Source organism: Poromitra crassiceps (assembly GCF_964638095.1).
Source record: "Poromitra crassiceps genome assembly, chromosome: 1".
Lineage (NCBI taxonomy): Eukaryota > Metazoa > Chordata > Actinopteri > Beryciformes > Melamphaidae > Poromitra > Poromitra crassiceps.
The window spans coordinates 73,671,981-73,693,820 of record NC_139623.1 but is presented as its reverse complement, the minus strand read 5'-3'; the positions used below and the strand labels follow the sequence as shown (position 1 = coordinate 73,693,820).

At 43.3% G+C, this 21,840-nt stretch overlaps 2 protein-coding genes across 2 annotated transcripts in view; both read left to right on the top strand.

Moving 5' to 3' along the window:
• Positions 1-9,269, top strand: part of synj1 (synaptojanin 1) — a 78,712-nt gene extending 69,443 nt beyond the window's left edge. The window contains 3 exon segments of the mRNA XM_083642587.1: positions 3,728-4,023; positions 5,200-5,337; positions 5,339-9,269. Coding sequence (XP_083498713.1) covers positions 3,728-4,023; positions 5,200-5,337; positions 5,339-6,403 — 1,499 coding nt within the window. The 3' untranslated portion in view covers positions 6,404-9,269.
• A 1,405-nt stretch (positions 9,270-10,674) lies between these two features.
• On the top strand, positions 10,675-21,512 carry cfap298 (cilia and flagella associated protein 298). The gene is made up of 8 exons (XM_083640543.1): positions 10,675-10,783; positions 11,061-11,230; positions 14,255-14,422; positions 17,500-17,567; positions 19,565-19,723; positions 20,394-20,525; positions 20,678-20,773; positions 20,890-21,512. Exons 2-8 carry the CDS (start codon positions 11,092-11,094, stop codon positions 20,998-21,000), a joined length of 873 nt encoding a protein of 290 aa, XP_083496669.1. The 5' UTR covers positions 10,675-10,783; positions 11,061-11,091; the 3' UTR covers positions 21,001-21,512.
• The last annotated feature ends 328 nt before the right edge of the window (positions 21,513-21,840 follow it).

Sequence of the window (21,840 nt, the reverse complement as noted above, 5' to 3'; positions counted from 1 at the left end):
GTGTGGTACACGCTAATATACCACAGCTGTGAGCCAATCAGATTGCTTCATTTGAGAGAGCCATTTAATGTGTGTGTGTGTGTATGTATATGTATATATATGTATATATATATATATATATATATATATACATATATTAGGGCTGTCAAAGTTAACGCGATAATAACGAGTTAACGCAAATTCCTTTTAACGCCACTATTTTTCTTTTACGCGCGATTAACGCATGCACTTTCTGTGATGTTTGAGCCTTGGTCCGACCCGTAGTTTGGGAAATCAGGAAGCAGTAACGTTGATAGCAAGCAGAAAGAAACCAGAAAGAAACCTCTGTGAGCAGAAAAGGAGGAAGAAAATTGTTATAATGGCAAGTTCAGCTTAACATTGAGAAGATGTGCCGCATTTTGGGTGAGGGAGAGAAAGAGAGAGCGCGTCAGCACGATCAGACCGTTGCAGGGAGAGCGAGACACACACACACACACACACACACAGACGGAGAGTGGGGGGGGGGGGGAGAGAGGGAGAGACTAGAGAGAGAGGCAGAGAAAGCGAGCGAGACAGACAGACAGACAGTGAGAAAGACGGGAGGGCGATCAGACCAGAGTCAGAGAGACCAACGAAGAGCGGGAGAGAGAGACCGAGAGAGAAAGCGAGAGGGGGAGAGAGAGCTGGCACACAGCTGCTCCTGGATGCGTGATTTCTAACCCCACATAGGATAAGCAGTAACCACGCCCTGTGGCGCCGGGATTGGCCAGGAGCATTGAAGCTTGGGACTAAAGCACCTGGGGTTTTTCATCTTTTAAAATAAAGATGTTTAAAAAAACTATTGCTTGTTACATTTTCAGTGCTGTACCTTTTCTCTGGGTAAGAATTGAGCTTGAAATTAACGATACATGATATTATATGAGCTATGAACGTGAACACAACACCGTTTATATTATTGCATGTTTTTGTAGATTGTGTAGATTACAATTATTATGCTTATTATTATTATTATTATTACTATGCTAAGGAAGGTAGGTGACCATAATTCATTTCAATGTCCGCTCTCAATATCGCTGTCTGTTCTCAAGAGCTATTCAGTTGGTTCATGAAATCGCTGGGCTGCGTGCCCTCCAGTGCTGCTCCTGGCCAATCCCAGCGCCACAGGGCGTGGTTATTGCTTATCCTATGTGGGGTTAGAAATCACGCCTCCTGGATAGCAGGTTAATTTCACACAGAGCATCCTGAGATATGTGTATTCCCACTTCCCAGTAACTACTAGTAGCAATAATAACAATATACCAATGGCCAAATACTTACCCATACTAATGATAATAGCTACTACCCATATTAATACAACAGTGCATCTTTGCACAAAGTTCCCATGTTTAAAATACCTCAGTTTAAGGTAGATTTAGAACAGATACAAAATTGTGCGATTAATCACGATTAACTATGGACAATCATACGATTAATCGCGATTAAATATTTTAAAGCAGCTACGAGCAACTTTTTCGATTGTTATTAAACAGTATAAATTTAATATCAATGCATCACATCTTACCTCTAATAGTCGACGAGACCAACGCAGAGTAGTCTCGCTTGAACCCCGAGTGAATCGGCCAGTGTTAGTCTGTCTGTGGCCAGGGCAGATCAGGAAGTGAAATGAAACGGTTTGCAGCAGCCACTTCAGCCATAACCACAAAATAACTTCCAAAAAACCTGTTACAATATAACGAGAGATGTTCCCGAGAGTATGCGTGGCGTTCACATTGTTTATGTTATGTTGCTAGGCAGCGCAAACGGCGTAGGCAGGCAGCTGCGTTTCACTTCCGGGTTTCACTTCCGCGTTTCACTTCCGGGTTACCCGGTCCGGTCTCTCTAGAGAGCCCCCTGTTGACGCGAGTTTAGACAGACACAGACTAATAATCACCTAAGGGAGCAATCTCAGATACACACGGCTTTGGTCTCAGCTACTATTATAGGTAAGATGTGATGCATCAATATTGTAATTATACTGTTTAATAACAATCGAAAAAGTTGCTCGTAGCTGCTTTAATCGATTGACAGCCCTAATATATATATATATATATATATATATATATACATATATTATATATACAATCAAAGATATCGATTGATTGATGATATCGATTCATAAATCCCAATATCAATCTTTTAATATAATGCCTTTTCCCGTGGTTGCTTGAAGCTTTAACCCCGTTAGGCTTGCGTGGTTTAGTTCTTGGCGCAACAAGATCTTGTAAACGTCTGTAAACATTAATATTTTTAATAATATATATACAAACACTAGAACTCTCTCGCGCTACGCGATTCCTAGGCTCGCCCGCTGCGCGGCCTCGCTTGCTCTATTGACATGCGCACAATCGCAGAGAAACAGACAGAACCCACTTACTCACTGATGACCATAGGTGTAGTGCGCGTAGAACGGCGTTCCCATACTTCTCCAAGGGGTAATTTGTGTGTGTCACTGTGTGTGTGCATGTGGAGCCAATAAAACGAGTGAAACTGGGCAAAGTTGTCGTTCATTCTATATTTAAGGTGGGCTGAATGATTCACACGGCATCAACTCGTGCGCTTGAAGGAAGAAGGAAACATTCCACCTTAACTATATTTAAGGTGGGTTGAATGATTCACACGGCATCAACTCGTGGCTTGAAGGAAGAAGGAAACATTCCACCTTAACTATATTTAAGGTGGGCTGAATGACTCACATGGCATCAGCTCGTGGCTTGAAGGAAGAAGGAAACATTCCACCTTAACTATATTTAAGGTGGGATGAATGATTCACATGGCATCAACTCGTGCGCTTGAAGGAAGAAGGAAACATTCCACCTTAACTATATTTAAGGTGGGATGAATGATTCACATGGCATCAACACGTGGCTTGAAGGAAGAAGGAAACATTCCACCTTAACTATATTTAAGGTGGGCTGAATGATTCACATGGCATCAGCTCGTGGCTTGAAGGAAGAAGGAAACATTCCACCTTAACTATATTTAAGGTGGGATGAATGATTCACATGGCATCAACTCGTGCGCTTGAAGGAAGAAGGAAACATTCCACCTTAACTATATTTAAGGTGGGATGAATGATTCACATGGCATCAACACGTGGCTTGAAGGAAGAAGGAAACATTCCACCTTAACTAGCTACTGGCTTTTTCCAGCATCCAAATATGTTTTTTTTCTCCCAGTACCTCACTATAACAAGTAAAGATGAAAAGGCAGCCAAAAATCCTTTCATTTCTCGGACCAGCTGCTAAAAAGGTACATTTACAATCATGAAGAAACAATGTTAAAAGCGTGTTTCTTTTCAACACGGTTGCATCAAAAGTTAGCGTTAATCACCCCATTGCAATTTGCATCGCAAATTGCAATCGCAAATTGCAATGTCACTTAGCCTACTTAGCCAAGTCACTTAGCCTACTAAAATCGCCGGCCGCCGTGCCAAATGATGATCAATGCCTTGTGCAACTTGTGTGATCGCTGGTTGAGAGACTGTTTAGTTGTTTGTGTTGATAACTGACTCTGCTGAGTCTGCTCTGCTGTGCCCATATACGTCTTTTTTTAGTTTCAGAGCTGGATATGTCATGGGCTACTTCTGCAGTGTTTATAGAGGACACAATAAGCTAAGTCGTGTCAGTAGTGATGATACCCAGCCCTAATTAGAACGTTACTGAAATGACACTTGGGACTTAAGTATTATTCTCTGCTCTGTTTCTCCCAGGCCCCCCTCTTCCAGGAGCTCCCCCCTCAGGCCCCCCTCCTACAGCGCCCCCTTCAGTGAGACCCCAGGTTCCATCACCCATGCAGCCCCAACCCGCCCCTTCGGTCCAGTCCCAGCTGCCCCCGCCAATGCTGCCCACAATGGCAGGCCCGCCGCAGCCACAGCCTGCCCCAGGGCCCCCCGCTGGGCCCCCACAGGGTCTGGCCTCCCCTAAGCCCCCGCCACGCTCCCGCTCCTCTCACGCTCTGCCCCCTGACGCCTCCGCCAAATCTGAGACAGCCCCGCCGGCCGTGCAGGTTGGTGCCCACGCTCCTTTTACATTTTGACTTCAATTCTTTTGATTTCAGCAATTGAACGAAGAAGACATTGAGATTTTCTACCTGCGCTTAGCTAGCTAGGCCTTACTTACATTTTTGTTGTTAGACAAACCAGAATGATAGAATGTTTTGGGCATAATTGGGGGGGGGGGAGGTTAGGAGGTAGAGAATATGACAAATGGGGGGAAAAAACGTTTTCTGCTGCTGTGTCTTGCATCAGATGAGCCTGCCTAGTTGTCTGTGTTATTCTTTCTGCTGTGCGCTTCTGTCTCTCTGACGTATTTGTCTCTCTTCTCACAAGCCGGAGAAGCCCTCAGGGTGACAGGTACTTGATATTAAACGCACCTCTCTGTCTCTTTCTCCATAGCACCACAGTCCTCTGCTCCCCATGTATGACATACTCATACATTTACGCCCAGTAACTTCTTCCTCTTTCATTTTCTAGTTGATTTCCCAATAATTTTTTTACATCTCCTCTTTAAGTTATTTTCAACCTGGATGTCTCTTTAGTCCATTGCAAGGCTGGTAACCGTGTGTTGTTTTGTGTTCGGCTCACAAAATTGTGTATTATTATTTATTTTCACTTCTTTTTGTTGGTCAACATATCAAACCTGAAAAATCTGTAGGAAATGTGACGTTTAATGTTGGCCATTTTCCCCCACTAGTCCTTTCATATCTGCTCACTATGGTTCAACTGTTTACGTAATAAAGTGAGCACATATGCAATGACTTCATGATTTTAAGTTACATTTTGTTTCATTTGTGTTGTTAGTTCAGTGAATTACAATTAGTCAATGACTATTATGTGGATTGTGATGCATATATCTATTGTCAACAGTGGTCAGTGTAGTAAATCCTATTCAAAGACAAAACATATTTTGGGTGATTTTATAGATTCGGGAATAACCTTTGTTCTGAGCTAAAGAACTTGCACATAATAAAAAATGCTTCATGGTCCATTAGTTGGTTAAATTCATTTCTGTGATTTTGTCACATTGCCTAACTACTCTATGGTATAGTAGTAACCAGTACATTTACAGCTAACTGGCTAGATAACACTCCAGTTAACTTAGTAGTAGTTTTTCTTGGTTCACACAGCGCACTCATTTCTTATCGCCGCTGAATTGCAATTTCTATGTTTTGTTCCTCCTTTAGACCAACGGGATGAATGGAATCCAAAGAGAAGCACAATGGAAGTCTGACCCCTTCGACACGCTCGCATCTGACCTCCTCTCGTCCTCCTCTTCGTGGCAGACCACCCAGTCCCTGACCAGAGGCTCCTCTCTGCGTGCCCCCCCCCCCCGTCCCTGCTCCTCCGCTCTTTTCCTCCAGCAGCACCCTCCCGTCATCCTTCTCCCTGCAGTCCTCCGCTCCGTCAGCCCTCCATCATCAGGCTCTGGACTCTTCCTCCTCCTCTTCCTCGCTCTCCACCCCCTCGCCGCTTGCCTCCTCGCTGCTGCCCCCTCCTCCCGTGCCGTCGCGTAGTCGCTCCCAGGAGACGCTGCGCGCCTCCCCCAACCCCTTCCTGAGCGAGCCGCTCCCGGCCCGATCCAGCAGCACCAACCCCTTCACCGGCCCGCTGATGATCCAGCAGCAGCAGCCACAACAGTGCCGCTCCCTCACCCCGGACTTCAGCGCCCAGCAGCAGCGTCCGGCCCCGGGGCTCGACCTTCAGAGGACCGTGTCCGCTCTCGCTCAGCCCCTCGTCCCCACCCCCGCCGCCGCTCCACCCACCACCTACCAGCTCCAAAGAACCGTGTCCCTGTTGGGACCGTCGTCCACTCTTCTGACGCCTACCCCTGCTCCTCTCCTCCCCCTCACCCCGGCCGCCCCTGCCTTACCTCTGGCCCCGCCCTGCTCCGTCCCTGCCGCCCCCGCTCCCCCTCGTCGCCAGCCGCCTCCCCCGGGAGGGAAACCCACACAGCAGTGGGTCACCTTCGATGACGCATCGGCCCTCCCCCTCTCGAACAAGATGCCACCGGCCCCCATCTTCCCCTCTGCCTCCCTGCTCTCCCAGCCTCAGACTCGGCCTTCCCAATCTGGGTTTGACTCAGAACCAAACTGGGCATCTTCCGCCTCTACTGTGTTCTCGTCCCTCCCTCCTCCAATCACGACCTCCGCTGTGTTCTCATCCCTCCCTCCTCCAATCACGACCTCCGCTGTGTTCTCATCCCTCCCTCCTCCAATCACGACCTCCGCTGTGTTCTCGTCCCTCCCTCCTCCGATCACAACCTCCGCTGTGTTCTCGTCCCTCCCTCCTCCGATCCCCAGCAGAACTGCCCCCAACAACCCAAAGCTCCCAGACAGATCCACTGACGGCTTCCCCTTCCCTAAGGGAGTTGACCGAGAGATAGGATGACAGTTAACACGTATAGGGCATATGGAGATATGTATAGATCTAAGATCAATGTGTATAATGTGTGTGTGTATGGTATGTACAAAAGAGAGTATTTAAGAAGTATAGACCCCCCCCCCCCCTCCTCTTCTGAATCACATGAAAGGATATATATCTCCACCAGGCAATTGAGCAGTAAAATGGGAAATGTATGAGCCTGTTTGCTTGTTCCCTGATATTAACAATTATTTTAATATGAATGGTTCTGATGTTTATTTGTATTTATGGCAGCAAACATGTGCCTGTGTCTATATAGTTATATCAAGTATAGCTATTGCACAGAAGTCTGTGTGTCATCTCCTGTGCAATATCCAACATCTGTGGCCGTGCAGCGCACTGCAGTCGCCTGCAGGGGGGGGGGGGGTTTCACATGAGATCAACATTACCCAATACATTCACTGACACATTTTACAGACCCAGTGTTGGCAGTGAGCCAAGCATCTGTCCCATCAGCCATATAAGAGGGATTTTCAAAGTAGACGCCTGCAAGATCGTTCAACTTTTCGGGTGTAGTAGTCAGTTGATATGATGTAGTAGATTATGCGTTGCAGATGGCCTCATTTGCACCCCCCAAACGGCTGCTGTCTGTTAACCATAACCATTGATCAGAGGGTTAGTTGGCCTTGCAGAGTTTGGCGTCAGTGACAGCATTTCCGTTCATTTCTCTGTGTATCAGTCATAAATCAAAAACACTCGAGAGTCATATCGGTGCAGTGCAGCACTTACTTTTCTCATGAATGTACTTGATGTTGCACTGGGCCTGTTGTCATCGCCTCCTTTGCCGACAACAGTGTGAACAACAGCAGCCACAGGAGTCGGTGTCATACGACTGATGCTCTATAATAATATCTCATCTACTTGATGATCACTGCAGACATTTTTGTTCTCTCCCTATTTCTGTTCAGTGATCTTCCTCTTATCTATGGGCCGTTTGCTTAGCTGAATATGTTTTGTAGCTCTATATCAAAACCTATACATAGTGATTATGTATATATGTATGTTTGCAATATGGAATCTACTCGCTAAATGTGCGTTAACGTGTATTCTTGTATGACTTATCAGTGGCATATGCACAATGTAACCGATATGCACTGAAACGCTGTGTGCTCTCATGGTCGTGCTCATGTTGGGGCTCTTGATGGCAGAGAAAAATGGGAGAGCCTGTGCTTTTGAACAAGATGGGGGTTTGAACCTGCTACTGTCCATTCACAGAATGTGTGGTGTGTGCTTCTGTTACTGTGGGCACCAAGATAAACATGATCAGAGTCTGTGGGGCATAATCAGACACTAATATGATGCACATGCAGTGCACAACAAGGGGGGGTTCTTTTTTTCTTTTCTTGCAAAAATGATGACTTTTTATTTCCAAGAAGCGTTTTACTCTTGATAATGGTATTGGTATGATATTGGTACTGTGGTGAGAAGTCATGTGCTGTGTTTGAGGTGCATATCGTCTGTCGTCGTCGTCGTCGTGTGTGATGGTGTTTGTGCTTTGGATGTGAGTGTGTGTACAGGGTTTGTCAGCGGGATGAAGCATTGAGTTTACCAGAGCGTCCCCCCCTCCCCTCTGCGACGGCATGGCATATTTACTCACAGCTTCTGAACTGAACAGTCAATGTATTTCTGAAGCTGTGCTGTGGCTTATATCGTATATATGAACATGTTTTGCAGTACAATGAACTGAACGGTGTTTGTTTTTTAATTATTATTATTATCCCAAAGCACCCTATCTGAGAATTCCCCTCTAACAACACTACCAAGGGTGTTGATTTCTTCACTGCCATGACTGAAAATGGTGATTGAACTCAGTTTAACAGCATACTGTTGTAGTAGGCTTGAATCCAAAACCTCTCACTAGATGACTACTTCCAAATGACTATTTGTAACGCCTCCTTCCCCAGGCACAGTGTGGCCCCACACTCAAGACAGAGTGATGTGATTTTATTTTCTGCTCCACACTTGTTTTGGGTTGTGGGGTTAGCTAGGTGTTTAGTGTCGATTCGTTCTCAGTAGTAGATCACTTCCTCAAGTTGGGAGAAATTGTTAACCAGGACCTTGCAGACTGTTGATGAGGTGTGCGTGTGGTGATGTCAGAAGTGACGTGTCAGTGTTTTAGATGTCGAGGGCACGGGCAATTGTTTTGCAAAAAGGATCAGTGAGAAGATAATCCCCACCAATAGGCCCCACTGTTTTAATAGAACCAAATGTTTACCCTCGACCTACAATCTTTGTCAAACAGCCCCGAAGTGTCTAAGTCTTGAAAGCAATTTGATGCTATGAGGGAGGGGAAGAAGAACCATCAGGGTCTTGAAAGTACCAGCTAACTAATGCTTCTCTAATGTGCTGCGCGCTTTGTTCAAACACCATGTAAAAAAGAAAAGAAAAAAACAAAATTTCTTCGCATTGCAAAGGATTCAGGCTTCACTCACTGCACTGAAAGCAGTAGCGTTGTACGCAAGTCTGTGCGATCGCCTACTGCTTACAGCCCTAAATCAGAGCCAACGTAATCTCTCAAATGCATTTATGTTATCCAGATGTGTGCAGTAGATCTTGTATAATCAGAAGCATTAGTAATAGGTGACTAGCCAGCGCTTTGTGTCATGTCCCAACATGAGGTTTTATAGGAAACAAAACTGCTCCTTTTGTGAGATTGGTGTCCCTTTTTATGATTCGAATCCATAGTGAATAAAAAGCCTGTTGTTGACCATATTGTGTATGAAAACGTAAAAGCTGCAATTCATGTAATATCCAAGGTTCCATATTTTAAGTGCACAGCCGATTGCACATTTATGTATGATGAAACAATTTGTGTTGTATGTATGCAATAATAAATGTCAGTTGACCTGAATGTTGGTTTGTTGGCTGCAGTTGTTTGTCTTGTTTTGTTCAAGAATCATGTACAGCAGCGCTATAGACATGTAACATGGTAGACCTGTGTCATCTTCACAATAACTTTGCTTCACACTAAGGTGGTTTTGATTTGGAGTTTTGTGTGTAGTGGGTTTGTTTGTGTGGGACATTGCTGTGTTTTGGGAGAGGGACTTCACTTTTGCTGTGAGTTAATTGGTGTGATTGGGTGTTGATGGATGACAGGTGTGTCTGGCTGTGCCTCCACTCTGGTCTACATATCCACCTGCAGCAAGCAATCCAGTGTCTCATGCTCTCCTGGTTGCTGTGTGCAGGTATGGTGGTATACATTTGGGTGAACATGTGGATATGGTTTTTGTGGTCTCATTCTCTCCTCGTTGCTGTGTGCAGGCCAGGGTCCACTGGAACGTTGCTGGGTGCAGGCCAGGGTCCACTGGAGCGTTGCTGTGTGCAGGCCAGGGTCCACTGGAGCGTTGCTGGGTGCAGGCCAGGGTCCACTGGAGCGTTGCTGTGTGCAGGCCAGGGTCCACTGGAGCGTTGCTGGGTGCAGGCCAGGGTCCACTGGAGCGTTGCTGGGTGCAGGCCAGGGTCCACTGGAGCGTTGCTGGGTGCAGGCCAGGGTCCACTGGAGCGTTGCTGGGTGCAGGCCAGGGTCCACTGGAGCATTGCTGAGTGTTGGACAGGAGTTGTGTCTTTGGGGCTGAAGAGCATCGAGGATTCAAACTCAACCGACACGCAGAGCTGACCCTGGGCCTTGAGGACTCGACTTCTACTCGCAGTAGGACCTGGACTTTTGTCTCCCTCCCCTCGCATCAACTGCACTGCTGCCCTGCCCTGAGCCCCATAGACTCTCTGGGATTTTTATCTTTTTTGGATAATAAATAATTGAACTTTGATCTGTCTTGTTGTCTTTTGCCCTTGTTGGAGACTGGTTGGTCAAATTCAGAATCTGTTACAGACATCTACCCAGATTTTTTTGCTGTCACAAACTTATGCCACCATATTGTACAGCCCAAATCCTAAATTCAGCAGTCATTAAGTGGGTTTAGAAAATGGATGGATAACACAGATGCTTGAAATTGCTATAGTATCAGTAGCTAACTCTATAATAACAGAAACAATACAAACTAGTCTAACAGAGGCATACAGTCTATACGTATGTGTGGCAGTAACTGGTCTAAACTATATTGCCAAAAGGACTGAAACCTCAGTTTAACCCATTGACAGTAAATAGTTGAACCTCAGTCTGCATACTGTACCATCACTGTAAGAACAGGCGTTCCTGTTAATTACCTCTAGAGGGCAGAACTGCGCCTTAGATGCGTCTAACCTGCATCAAATCTCGCGAGAAGAATAGACTTGCGAGCGCAAGAGATTCTGCTGTTAGCAGCGTGAAGATACAGTAGGCCTACTTATTTCTGTCTCTGAATAGTGGAGTTACTACAGTATTATTGTCATCGTTGTTTCACTGCACAGGTAACGTTATGTAAAGCTATTCCCACCCATTACAGATTGGTAACTTGACTTATTTAGCTCCATTGAGTGTGTGTCGAGTGTGTGAGGCAATGTAAACAAACCTTTCAGCTAGCTCGTTTTTCTGGAAGCGTCCACGCAGGAATGTTGCCATGGTTACGTCGTTTGTTTGAAGGACCATTGGCACACTTGCTCATAGAAACGCTATCTACGCTGTCTTGTTGTGGGTTTGTAAAAAAAAACGTACATATAATATTTTAGCTCTGCGCGTCTCTTTCAGGAAGCTAAAGTTTGCTGAACTCGTTTGCAAAATGGTGCAACTGCACCTGAAGCGTGGGGATGAAAGCCAGTTTCTGTTCAGCACCACTGTGGACGTTCCTCTGGACAGCCTGATCCAGCAAAGTACACACATTTACAATGGGAGACTCAAAGTCCACAGGATATGTTCAGGTAAGAAATTAACATACCGGTGTCGGGAGCATAATTTGTAATGATTTATATGGAAACTTAACTGTTTAAAAATGATATAATTGTCTGGGTAGATGTGATCTCCAAGCCAGGGGGTTCTGTCCTGGCTCGTGGAGACCGACTTTGGTGCTTAAAATCCGGGTACAGATGACCTCGAGACCTGGGGATCAGGGGCGTTTCTAGGTCCTGAATACATTGGGGGCTTTAGCCAGGTACCCCGACGGGGAGGGGGGGTAAGGGGGGAGCCCCCCCCCCTTCAAAAATTTTGTTTTTTCCAATCCGTAAATAGCCATGATGTGAGTCATTTGAGATGAATACAGAAGAACAAGATTAGTGGGTCTCAAAGTGAGGTCCAGGGACCACCAGAGGTCCTTGATAGGGTTCTGGCGGGAGTCCACTTAGCAAATTTACATATTTTATTTTATTAAATATTATATCTCAATGGTACGAACCCCCCCAGTAACTCCTGTGAAGGTATTTTATTAAGGTACATGCTTCCTGTAAACCTAAATTCTGATGGTGCCGTTTTTGTATCATATGGTACTTTTATTTTGAAACAGAGCGGACGTAGTGATGTTATATCTACGCTACTTGACGTAAGGTGTGCTCACCGGCTAGTCTCTTAGAACAGACGAGTTGGCTTCCGCAATTTTCAAATGCTTCCGCCATACCGTCTGTACTTCGTGGGGGAGAATCATGCACCAACCGGAATGGGAAGTAGAAAGGCGGGTTTTCCGCTCATTAGTCCAATCAGAATCGCAGAAAGGCGGGTCTTCCGCTCATTAGTCCAATCAAAATCCAATATGCCGCATTTTTCGTGGACACACGTGTCGTGATTGGTCGGATTCCGTCGAACTTCTTTCCTGTCTGAAGGTTTTTTCCCAACTTCCTTGTGCATGTTCTGGGGGTGTAACGTACAGACTGTATAGCTGCATTCGCCGGATGTAGATGAGACAGTCTGTTTTAAGAGACTACTCACCGGCCGGTCGCAAAACACATGTCGCTCTTCAACCTACGGTTCTATCTAATCAAAAGCGCCTAGCTGAATTTGGGAACAAGGTATTGTTTGTTGTAATGGTTTAATGAAGCAGTGATGTGTGGTTTTGTTTAATGTAACTGTGAAGTGAAGGCATTGTTATTGTGACAGTCATGCTAACGTTAGCTTCTATAGACATTGGAGTGGATGGCTGTGGCTTCATGCTGATGCTAGCGTTGTAGGTTGTATGGTTAATAATATTCTGTGTGAAGATATTTTCTGAGATAAATGGGCCTTGAGCATCAAGGCCCATTTATCTCAGAAAATATCTTCACAACTAAATAACATAAGATAATTTCATAGTTGTAGCTACTGTGATGCTGTGCATGTTGGCGCATGTCATTTGTTTGAATAATTTCATAGTGAGATGATGAGCTCGTGTGGAGAGGTGGTGAGGAGTGAAGCAGAAACATTATGTAATGACACACTATGACAATAGTAACTGATAATTTGGTCCTGCATAGCCTACTGATATTTTCTGTTTTTTTTTTTTTAGAAAACTGTTTAGAACTCTGACTTAATGATTTTGCTTTATTTATTTTATTTTGTTGTTTATTTGATTGTCTGTTCCAATTTTGTAAATGTTTAGTCAGATTTTTTTGTATAATGTACTGATTATTAATGCCAGACTTTGTTTATTGAAAAAAAAAAAAAAAAAAAACTCCGGGGCTAGGAAAAAAACATCCGGGGCTCTAGACCCGCAAGCCCAGGGCTAGCGACGCCCCTGCTGGGGATCTCTCCTGGCTTTATGGAGGGGGGGGCACATCTCGGCGGTTTGTACCTGCCGAGATTTGCATCCCTGTTTTTAAGTTAAAACAGCCCCAAAATATGGTGGGGGTGCAATTCTCGGCGGGGGTGCAAAACCCCGCATGACACCGGTATTCTACACCCATGAGCGAGGACTGGAAGCTCTGTTACCAGTGTTATTATCTTAGTATTATTCACAACTTGGTCATGTCATTTACAGGAAAGGCTTACAACGATTACTTCTTGCGGAAGCTCCGACAGTTCAGAGTGCAAAGACACATGATTATTTTCTATCGTTCATTTAGAGTATTCTCACTTTTTGCTTTATCGCTTGGTTCTTTTCACTGTCAACACAGTTACGGTAATAAGAATAAACTCAATAAAGTTGTCAATATGTCTAGCAAGATCGTAGGCCAACATCAACTCGGGGTGACAAGGCTCTATGAGACTCGTGTGACTGGGAAAGGGAGGGCAATCCTCAGTGACGCATCCCATCCTCTCAATACTGAATATGAGCTGTTACAATCAGGACGGAGCTACAGGGTAGCGCCTTTGTGGACACACCGTGCCCAGAGATCTTTCATACCTTCCAGTATCGCTCTGCTAAATAAACTATGAAGATATAATATAATATAATAGTAATCTAATCATCTTAGGTAGGGATGCACCAATCCACTTTTTTCACTTCCGATCCGATTCCGATACCTGAATTTGGATATCTGCCGATACCGATATTATGCCGATACCAATATTTTTCTTGAATATACAGTATATACATATAGGCAAAGATTTGGCCAATTAAAGTTTTTTTTTTTTATATACCTTGCAAAAAGCAGACAAAATTAAGAAAATATACAAGGCAAAGAAGGATACTATTATACATTATTATACAAATTACGGCCAGCTGTGCGCTGGAATTGCAAAAAAAATCAAAAAAATCAACAAAAAAAAATCAATTCCGATCCGATCCGTGAATTAGTGCCATATCGGCACCCGATACTGATATTGGATCGGATCGGCCCCATCTCTAAAATCTTAGGGTTGGTGTGGAGCACTTTGTGAACAACTATTTGTTACTGTATGTCATTACTGTTTGTATTGTCTTGTTTTGTATTCACCTGTATTGTATAGTTGTCTGACTGCCACAGATGCAAAAAGAATTTCCAAAAGGACAATAAACCTAACTAACTAACTAACAAACTTTATTTTGTCCATGTTTCTAGAGATTCCAGAGCTGGCAGACCATGGCGTCACACTGCCGCCCAACATGCAGGGGCTAACAGATGAGCAGATCCAGGATCTGAAAGTGAAGGATGAGTGGGAAGAGAAGTGTGTGCCCAGTGGAGGAGCAGTCTTTAGGAAGGACGAGATAGGGAGGAGGAATGGACACGGTGAGACTCAAACTCTTGACCGCAGACGAGCGAACGGCTGATCTGGTGCTGGGTGGCGCGCTGCTGCTTGTGCTGTTCCCAGAATTTGCGGGAGGGGATTTCTTCATGAACCTAATTTGCAAACCACCCTGACAGTTGATATCCTCCCTGGACTGTCCACTTCACAGAGTAGAGAGAAAGAGCCAGCACTCAAAAATGTCCTTTGAAGTTTTATTCCGTTTCAACCAGTACTACGTACGCGTTTCAGCAAGAAGCCTTCGTCAGCAATGTGCTGTGTAAGGTGGAAAAGGGCGTATAAATACAGCCAGACAGGAAGTACATTCAATTAGTACAGAAAGAAAATGTATTCAAAAAGTGCCTTATGCATCGATGAGATATAATAAAATACAACCCAGCATAGTACACAAGCATTGATATGTAGGGGTGTCACAATATATCGTCCCACGAAATTTCGCGATAGTAAAACGTCACGATATGTATCGTTGAGATGAAATCTCATATCGCAATTTTTTTTTTTTTTTTTTTTTTTTTTTTCTAAAATAGACAAAGAAACGTCTTTGTTTGTTGAAGTTCAATGTGTGGAAAGTAGTTCAGTTGAACAAGTCTCTGAAGAGACACATGAGAAGTTATACAGGAGAGAAACCATTCAATTGAGTTTCTGGCAAAACTGTTTACTTGACAGGAAAAACTGAAGATGCATAAAAAATAGACTAAGAAAAGTCTTGTTGTTTGAGTTTGAAGAAAAACTGAAGATGCATAATGAGAATTTATACTGCTGAGAAACCTTTTAGTTCAAAGTAAATCTAAGTGACGGTGTAACTCATTCGATTTCAAGATAAGCCTTATCTCCAATCTCATGTTTTTTCTAGTTGTTATTGTAATAACAATTTCCCACAACAGCATGTTTTGTATTTGTGCATTTCAAATAAAATACTACTTTTCCAGTCATATATTGTCATTATTCAAGTTAAAAAAAATATTGTTAAAATCGTATCGTATCGTATCGTTATCGTGAACCCAGTATCGTGATACGTATCGTATCGTGAACTGAGTGTATCGTGACACCCCTATTGATATGTGAGTACAAGAATAGTAAAAAATAATATAATTATGGACAACCTCTATCTAGAATATAGTCATTCCACATGTACAGAATTAGGTAAGACCATCATATTAGAAGCACAGACGACAGCCTAGAAAAAAAGACCTGTTGTCTTCAAAGTGACAGCAGGAAAGGGATAAAAACAAGGACTGGCCTTTACATGTATACATTTAAAATAATAAATTAAAAGTAAAATAATCAGTCAAGGAAACAGTCCTGTTGTCTTCAAAGTGGCAGACAGGAAGGAGAAAGCCATGACTGGCACACATGCATAGATTTAAGATACAAATAGTGGAAATTCAAATTAGAAAATTCAAATACAAAAAATACAATATGATAAATACTTTTAAAGAAAGCAGCCCACTTCCACTTCACCACATTTGCATTACTGCTTTGAGCTTGGGGATTCAAGATGCTGCACTGTGCATTTTAGCATTCATTTTCTTTTATATGTTGTTGTCACTCTGAATTAGCCTTAGGGGTGCACAAGAATGGCAAGAAATTGTGAACGATACATGTGGCCAAAGATTTACTTATATAAAATCACAATGTCCTGTGATTTGGAAATTCCATTATTCCAGTAGTTCCCAACCGTGGGGTCTAAAGGGGGTCTCCTGATTATTATTATTTTTTACACCACACAATTTATTTTTTATTTTTTTATACCACACACAATGTAAAACTACTGAAGAGGATTAGGACCACTTGTTTTTGTTGTTTTTTGGTCTGAGTTTGTCAGGATTAAGTCAGAATTCTGACAATAAAGTTAGAATTCTGGAAAAGAGTTTACTGTCCGAATTTTGAGGGAAAAAGTCATAATTCTGAGATTAAAGTCAAAATTCTCAGATTAAAGTCAGACATTTGAGGAAAAAAGTCAGCATTCAGATTTTAATGTCAGAATTCTGAGGAAAAAAGTCAGCATACTGTTACTTGTGACATCACTGATGATGTCCCTGATGATATTACCAATATTGTACAGAAATTTGAATGTATCTGGGGACAGATTTCTGTGACATCATCAAAGTGGAGTCACAAGCCAAAAACGGTTGGGAACCCCTGTATTATTCATTCATTCATATTTGATCATTTTTTTCCTTTCCCCAATAGAGAGCCCCAGGAACGAGTCCGGAAATCATCGATGCTAACAGCCCTGGTTCTTCACAGTTTAAGCCTATGGGAGTTTTGAATGGGTTTTTGGCGCGATGCTTCTAATAATCTCTCTGGGCAACGCTGGCTTAATCAAACGCGAACCAGTGTTTAGTAATATCGTCTTCACACACGAGGACCACTTTTACGAGTTTTGAAGCTTTTACGTGCCGTTAAAAGGACGGCTAGCTGGCAAACGGCTAAATGAGACTACACTTTTGAGTCGATGGGGATATATACGTCAATAACGTCACCACTTCAAAGGGCGAACACGGAAATTCTCTTTCCCTCACCTGGTTCAGCCCGTTCATCCCGGGGTAATCAGTGCACACATCAACAACAGTCCAGGTTGAGTGCTGACGTGACGTGAAAGCCTATGCGACAGTGTGTAGTTCTGGATTAGCTTAGCTCGAGCATTTTACTTCTAGGGCTCGCATTTACGCTACAAAACTCATGAAAGTGGTCCTCATGTGTGAAGATTATCCCGCTGAACCTTGGTTCGCGTTTGATTAAACTTGCGTTGCCCACAGACATTATTTGAAGCATCGCGCCAAAAACCCATTCAAAAATCCCATAGACAGAAACAGTGAAGAACCAGGAAGTTCGGGACTTCCGCATTCAGCCTACAAAAATACGTCATCCCTGGGGCTCTCAATTGAATGTGCATCCTTACTCTGATATGTCGATTGAAGGGTGCAGATGTTGATGTTAGCCATTTTTATGTTCTTTTCTTTTCATTTAAATATGTGTTGGAAGAGTAATTTGTGTGCAAGCAGGGAAAGATATTTCACTCATCTGACATCCATCTCTCTATCTACCCTCTTATCAGCTCCGAATGACAAGATGAAAGCGGTCCTGATGAGAACAGTGGAACAAGCAAAGGCTCTGATCTCAAAAGTGAGTGTGACCATAAAGGCTATTTTCACACCAGCGGTTAAACGTGCAGTAAAGGCTATTTTCACACCAGGGGTTAAACATGCAGTAAAGGCTATTTTCACACCAGCGGTTAAACGTGCAGTAAAGGCTATTTTCACACCAGGGGTTAAACACGCAGTCTGTCATTTTCTGCCGCTATGGGTCTCAAAACAATAACAGAAGACGGCGTGTCATGGCGTCGTGCAGTAGTGTGGAATTATGCGAGCCGTTTTATGAGATTAGGATTCCCTCAGTGTTCATTGTTCACAAGATTTTTACCGGGAGCCGATACCCGCAGACGTCTCCTCCTCTCCGAAAACAGACTCTAATTAACAACAGGTCAAAACGCTGAATAAAGCAACTTCACATTCAAATCACTGTTTCCTCAAACAGAATTTGCTCGGCAGCTGCTGGTTGCTAACGTTAGCTCAGCTTGTTTCTATTGTGCTCAGTTTGTTTCAAAGCTTTGGATTAATCTGTGTTCATCGTTCACAAGGCTTCTACCGCACGCCGGATTATACTAGAGTCTCCCTCCTCTCCAAAACAAACGGACCCTGTAATTAAAACGGGCAAAAACACGAAATGAACAGTTTGTTAAAACTCACCATTTCTTTCCAATGGAGTTCAGTGGATACAGGATGTCTCTTTCTCTAACGTAACTAAAGTTAACTAATAAGATCCAGACCTCCGATGACTAAAATCATTCATCCAGTCAAAAGATATCGTTCAAAACGACCAATATCTAAATGACATGCACTTCAAATGACATGCACTAGCCATGCCGTGTGCCATTGTATATTGCTTTTGTATGTTTTGTTTGTGCTCCATACCATGTGATCATGGTCAATGAGTCACATTAAATAAATGAAATGAAAATGAAATGAATAAAAGCTGTCAGTGATGTGACTTGAAAAAGTAAGAAAATAGTCTAGAATTGACCAGAGATCCAAGGTAACAGCTGGCGCTCTGTGATGACATCATCGACAAAAAGCGAGTCGCTCAAACGCTCCGTGATCAGTGGCGCCGGAACGAGTTTGTAATTAGGGGGACTTTTTTTTTTTTTGTCTTTTCTTTTTTTTTTTTTTTTTTTTTCTCAAATTCTTTTTTGCCGGCAAGAAAAATTGTCATTTTTTTGAACGTCTGGATGATTTTTAGCCATATTTAGAGGAATATCTCATTTTAAATTAACATTAGGATTATACTGTAGTGATGTCATTATTCAGTACAGCAACACAGGCAGAAACACTGAACTTATTATTATTATTATTATTATTATTATCACTTCGAAACACAGTGCAAAACTTGTCATCTCAACACAAAAATAAAATAACAATAACCGTATACGATTATAGCAGCAGCCAATGACAGTGAGTGCAGTACAGAGTCCGGGTCTGTCTGTCTCTCAGGTGTAATAATCTCACAACGATCACGGCTTTAACAAGTGTCACAGGCTGTGTAAACAGTGTAAAGTGGGCTCTCTGTAACTTGATCCCTGGGTCTGTCTGTCTCAGGTGTAATAATCCCACAACGATCACGGCTTTAACAAGCATCACAGGCTGTGTAAACAGTGTAAAGTGGGCTCTAAGCGTCAGGGGCAGTTGCCCCCTCAGATAAAAAAAAATATATATATATATATATTTTTTAGGGGGACCAAATTTTAAGGGGGACAAAATGTCCCCATGTCCCCCTGCTTCCGGCGCCCCTGTCCGTGATGTTGATATAATATAATAGAATTATGGATTTTGAGCACTTTTCAAAACATTTGGCATAATGTAAGTGCATAACTAAAGAATATATATAGGTCTACTCGCTTTTAGACATTTTAATGCTATAATAATATAATGATAATGCTAAAGGTTACATATTGCATCTTTAAAGACTATCTAATGCACAAAGTTATGTCATACGATAACATGAAAAGGGTCGTCAGTTTCTGATTCAGTCGGCCTCTCTTTCTTTGCTGTCTCTTTGTCCCTCAGAAACAAGTTCAGGCCAATGTTTGTGTCACCATGGAGATGGTGAAGGAGGCCCTGGACCAGCTGAGGGGGGCGGTCATGATTGTCTACCCCATGGGGCTGCCTCCTCACGACCCAATCAGGATGGAATTTGAGAACCACGAGGACCTTACAGGAACACAGGTGAAACGTTTCCGTGGTTTCCTATCAGTTATCAGCATACACTGTAAGAGGGATGTAGTGAGAGTGATTCACCCATTGGTTTGTGGATTCCTGCTTTGAAGCCTCCAGTTGGGTATTTTGGCCCCTGCCATCTTGGCATGAGACTTAGAGGTTTCCCACAAAGCCGCAGCGCCGCCTGCTATTGGTCCATGATCAACGAGCTGCGCAATCACTGGACAGGCAACCTGTCAATCACGCCCAAAACATAGTCTTTTTTATCATCTATTTTTCTCTAAACCTTTTGCAGCGAGCCTCAAGTGGCCATTCGAAGAACTGCAGTTTTTGGTACTTCCGCATTGGCTTCATCTGTGCAAGCCTAAACTCTCCCCTCAGTTAATCAGTTAATCTTGCATAGCTACATCTCTGATGGTGGAGTGAGATTTGCATTCAGTCAACCAAGGACTTAAGTTACTGTCTTTAGTACCACAATTAATGTAATTTTTGCATTGTCAATGGTATGATGGTAGGTGTCACTTTTTTCAAATGGTAAATCTCTTATCTGGAGTGAAACGCTTCAAATGAAAGTCTGTCTTCTGTCTCCTTGATAAGCTTTTTCTTTTACCTCCGTTTCTCTATCTCGCTCCGTCTTCTGGCTCTCTGTTTATCCGCCCCATCTGTCTCCTTCCCTCAGGCTTCTCTGCAGGTGATCACAGAGGATGAGTGCCAGCTATGGTGGGCTGCCAAGGAGATGCAGAGGGGGAAAAAACTGCAGGACTACATTGGCAAGAACGAGAAGACCAAGCTCATAGTCAAAATCCAAAAGGTGAGGAACCTGTCTGCCAAAAGGAAGTTTTTTTTTTTTTTGTGATTTCTTGTGTTAGGGCTTTTTAATTTATAATTGCCACGCAATTGTTTTTTTTTTGTTTATTTCTTGTTTCAAGTAACTCTAGCCCCATGTGTTGCTGTTCCCTTCAGAGAGGTCAGGGGGTGCCAGCGAGAGAGCCTCTGGTCACTGAGGAGCAGCAGAAACAAATGATGATGCATCAGTACAGAAGACAGGAGGAGCTCAAGGTGGGAGAAGACTCAACAATAAAAGTGTCACGTACACAATTTATTTCCACACCTTTTTGTTTGAAATATGTACATCCATTTAAACCATGTTTCAAAATGTGTCCTTGTGTTTTCAGAAACTGGAGGAGGCAGAGGATGACAGCCATCTGGACTCGGGGTGGTCAGACAGACAGGCCCTCAAAAGACAGTTTCAGGGCCTCACTAACATCAAATGGGGACCGAGATAGAGACCAAAAACCACCTGTAGTGTTTATATGCAGCTTAACCATGCCTTATCCCAATGGACTGCTGTTTCAAAGTGTTTAGGAAGGTTCCTCTCAGGGGTGTAGTGGAGGGTAAAATGCAGTTCACTTTAGTTGAGTTTACTCAACTATTTCCAGATCAACTGTATCAATCAATGAGCTGTTTTTTGTTTTGTTTTGTTTTTGGATGGGGGGGGGGGGGGTGTCCTTCACAATATAAATATTGTCACTATGGCCTCATCTTGGATCAGCCGTTCCCAAGCTGTGGGCCACGAAGGTTTTGCAAGTTCAAAACAGTACGATCTTTGTGGGGGAAAAGTAATTCTTATTTTTATGTGTGAGAATGCATTTCTCCATCGTTGAATGTTACCGTTCTTTAATTTGTAATCAATTATTTGTTCAAATAAAAAGTGCTCTCATAAGACATTACTGTATCTGGCCTCTGTACTGTTGATGGTCAGATTGAAGGCATTCTTTGGCCTCTGTACTGTTGATGGTCAGATGGCCGCGGATATTTTGGAGCTTTTCAAGTGGGCCACGAGTGGAAAAAGTGTGGAAAGTGCTGCCTTGGAGAGTTGACTCACCTCTGTATCTACCACTGCACCCCTGCCTCCTCTCAAGAACTCTGCAATCTGGAAAACTGTTCACTGTTGTTACTTTGCAGTCTTACTGAGAATCATCTATTCTGTGCTCATATGAATACGCCAGTTGCAGAAAGATGGTGGCCTTACGGGTAGGTGTTTTAGTTTCTGGCCAAACGCCCAACGTGTGTGTTTGTGTGTGTGTGTAAATGAACTGAAATATGACAAGGGCATGAACACATTG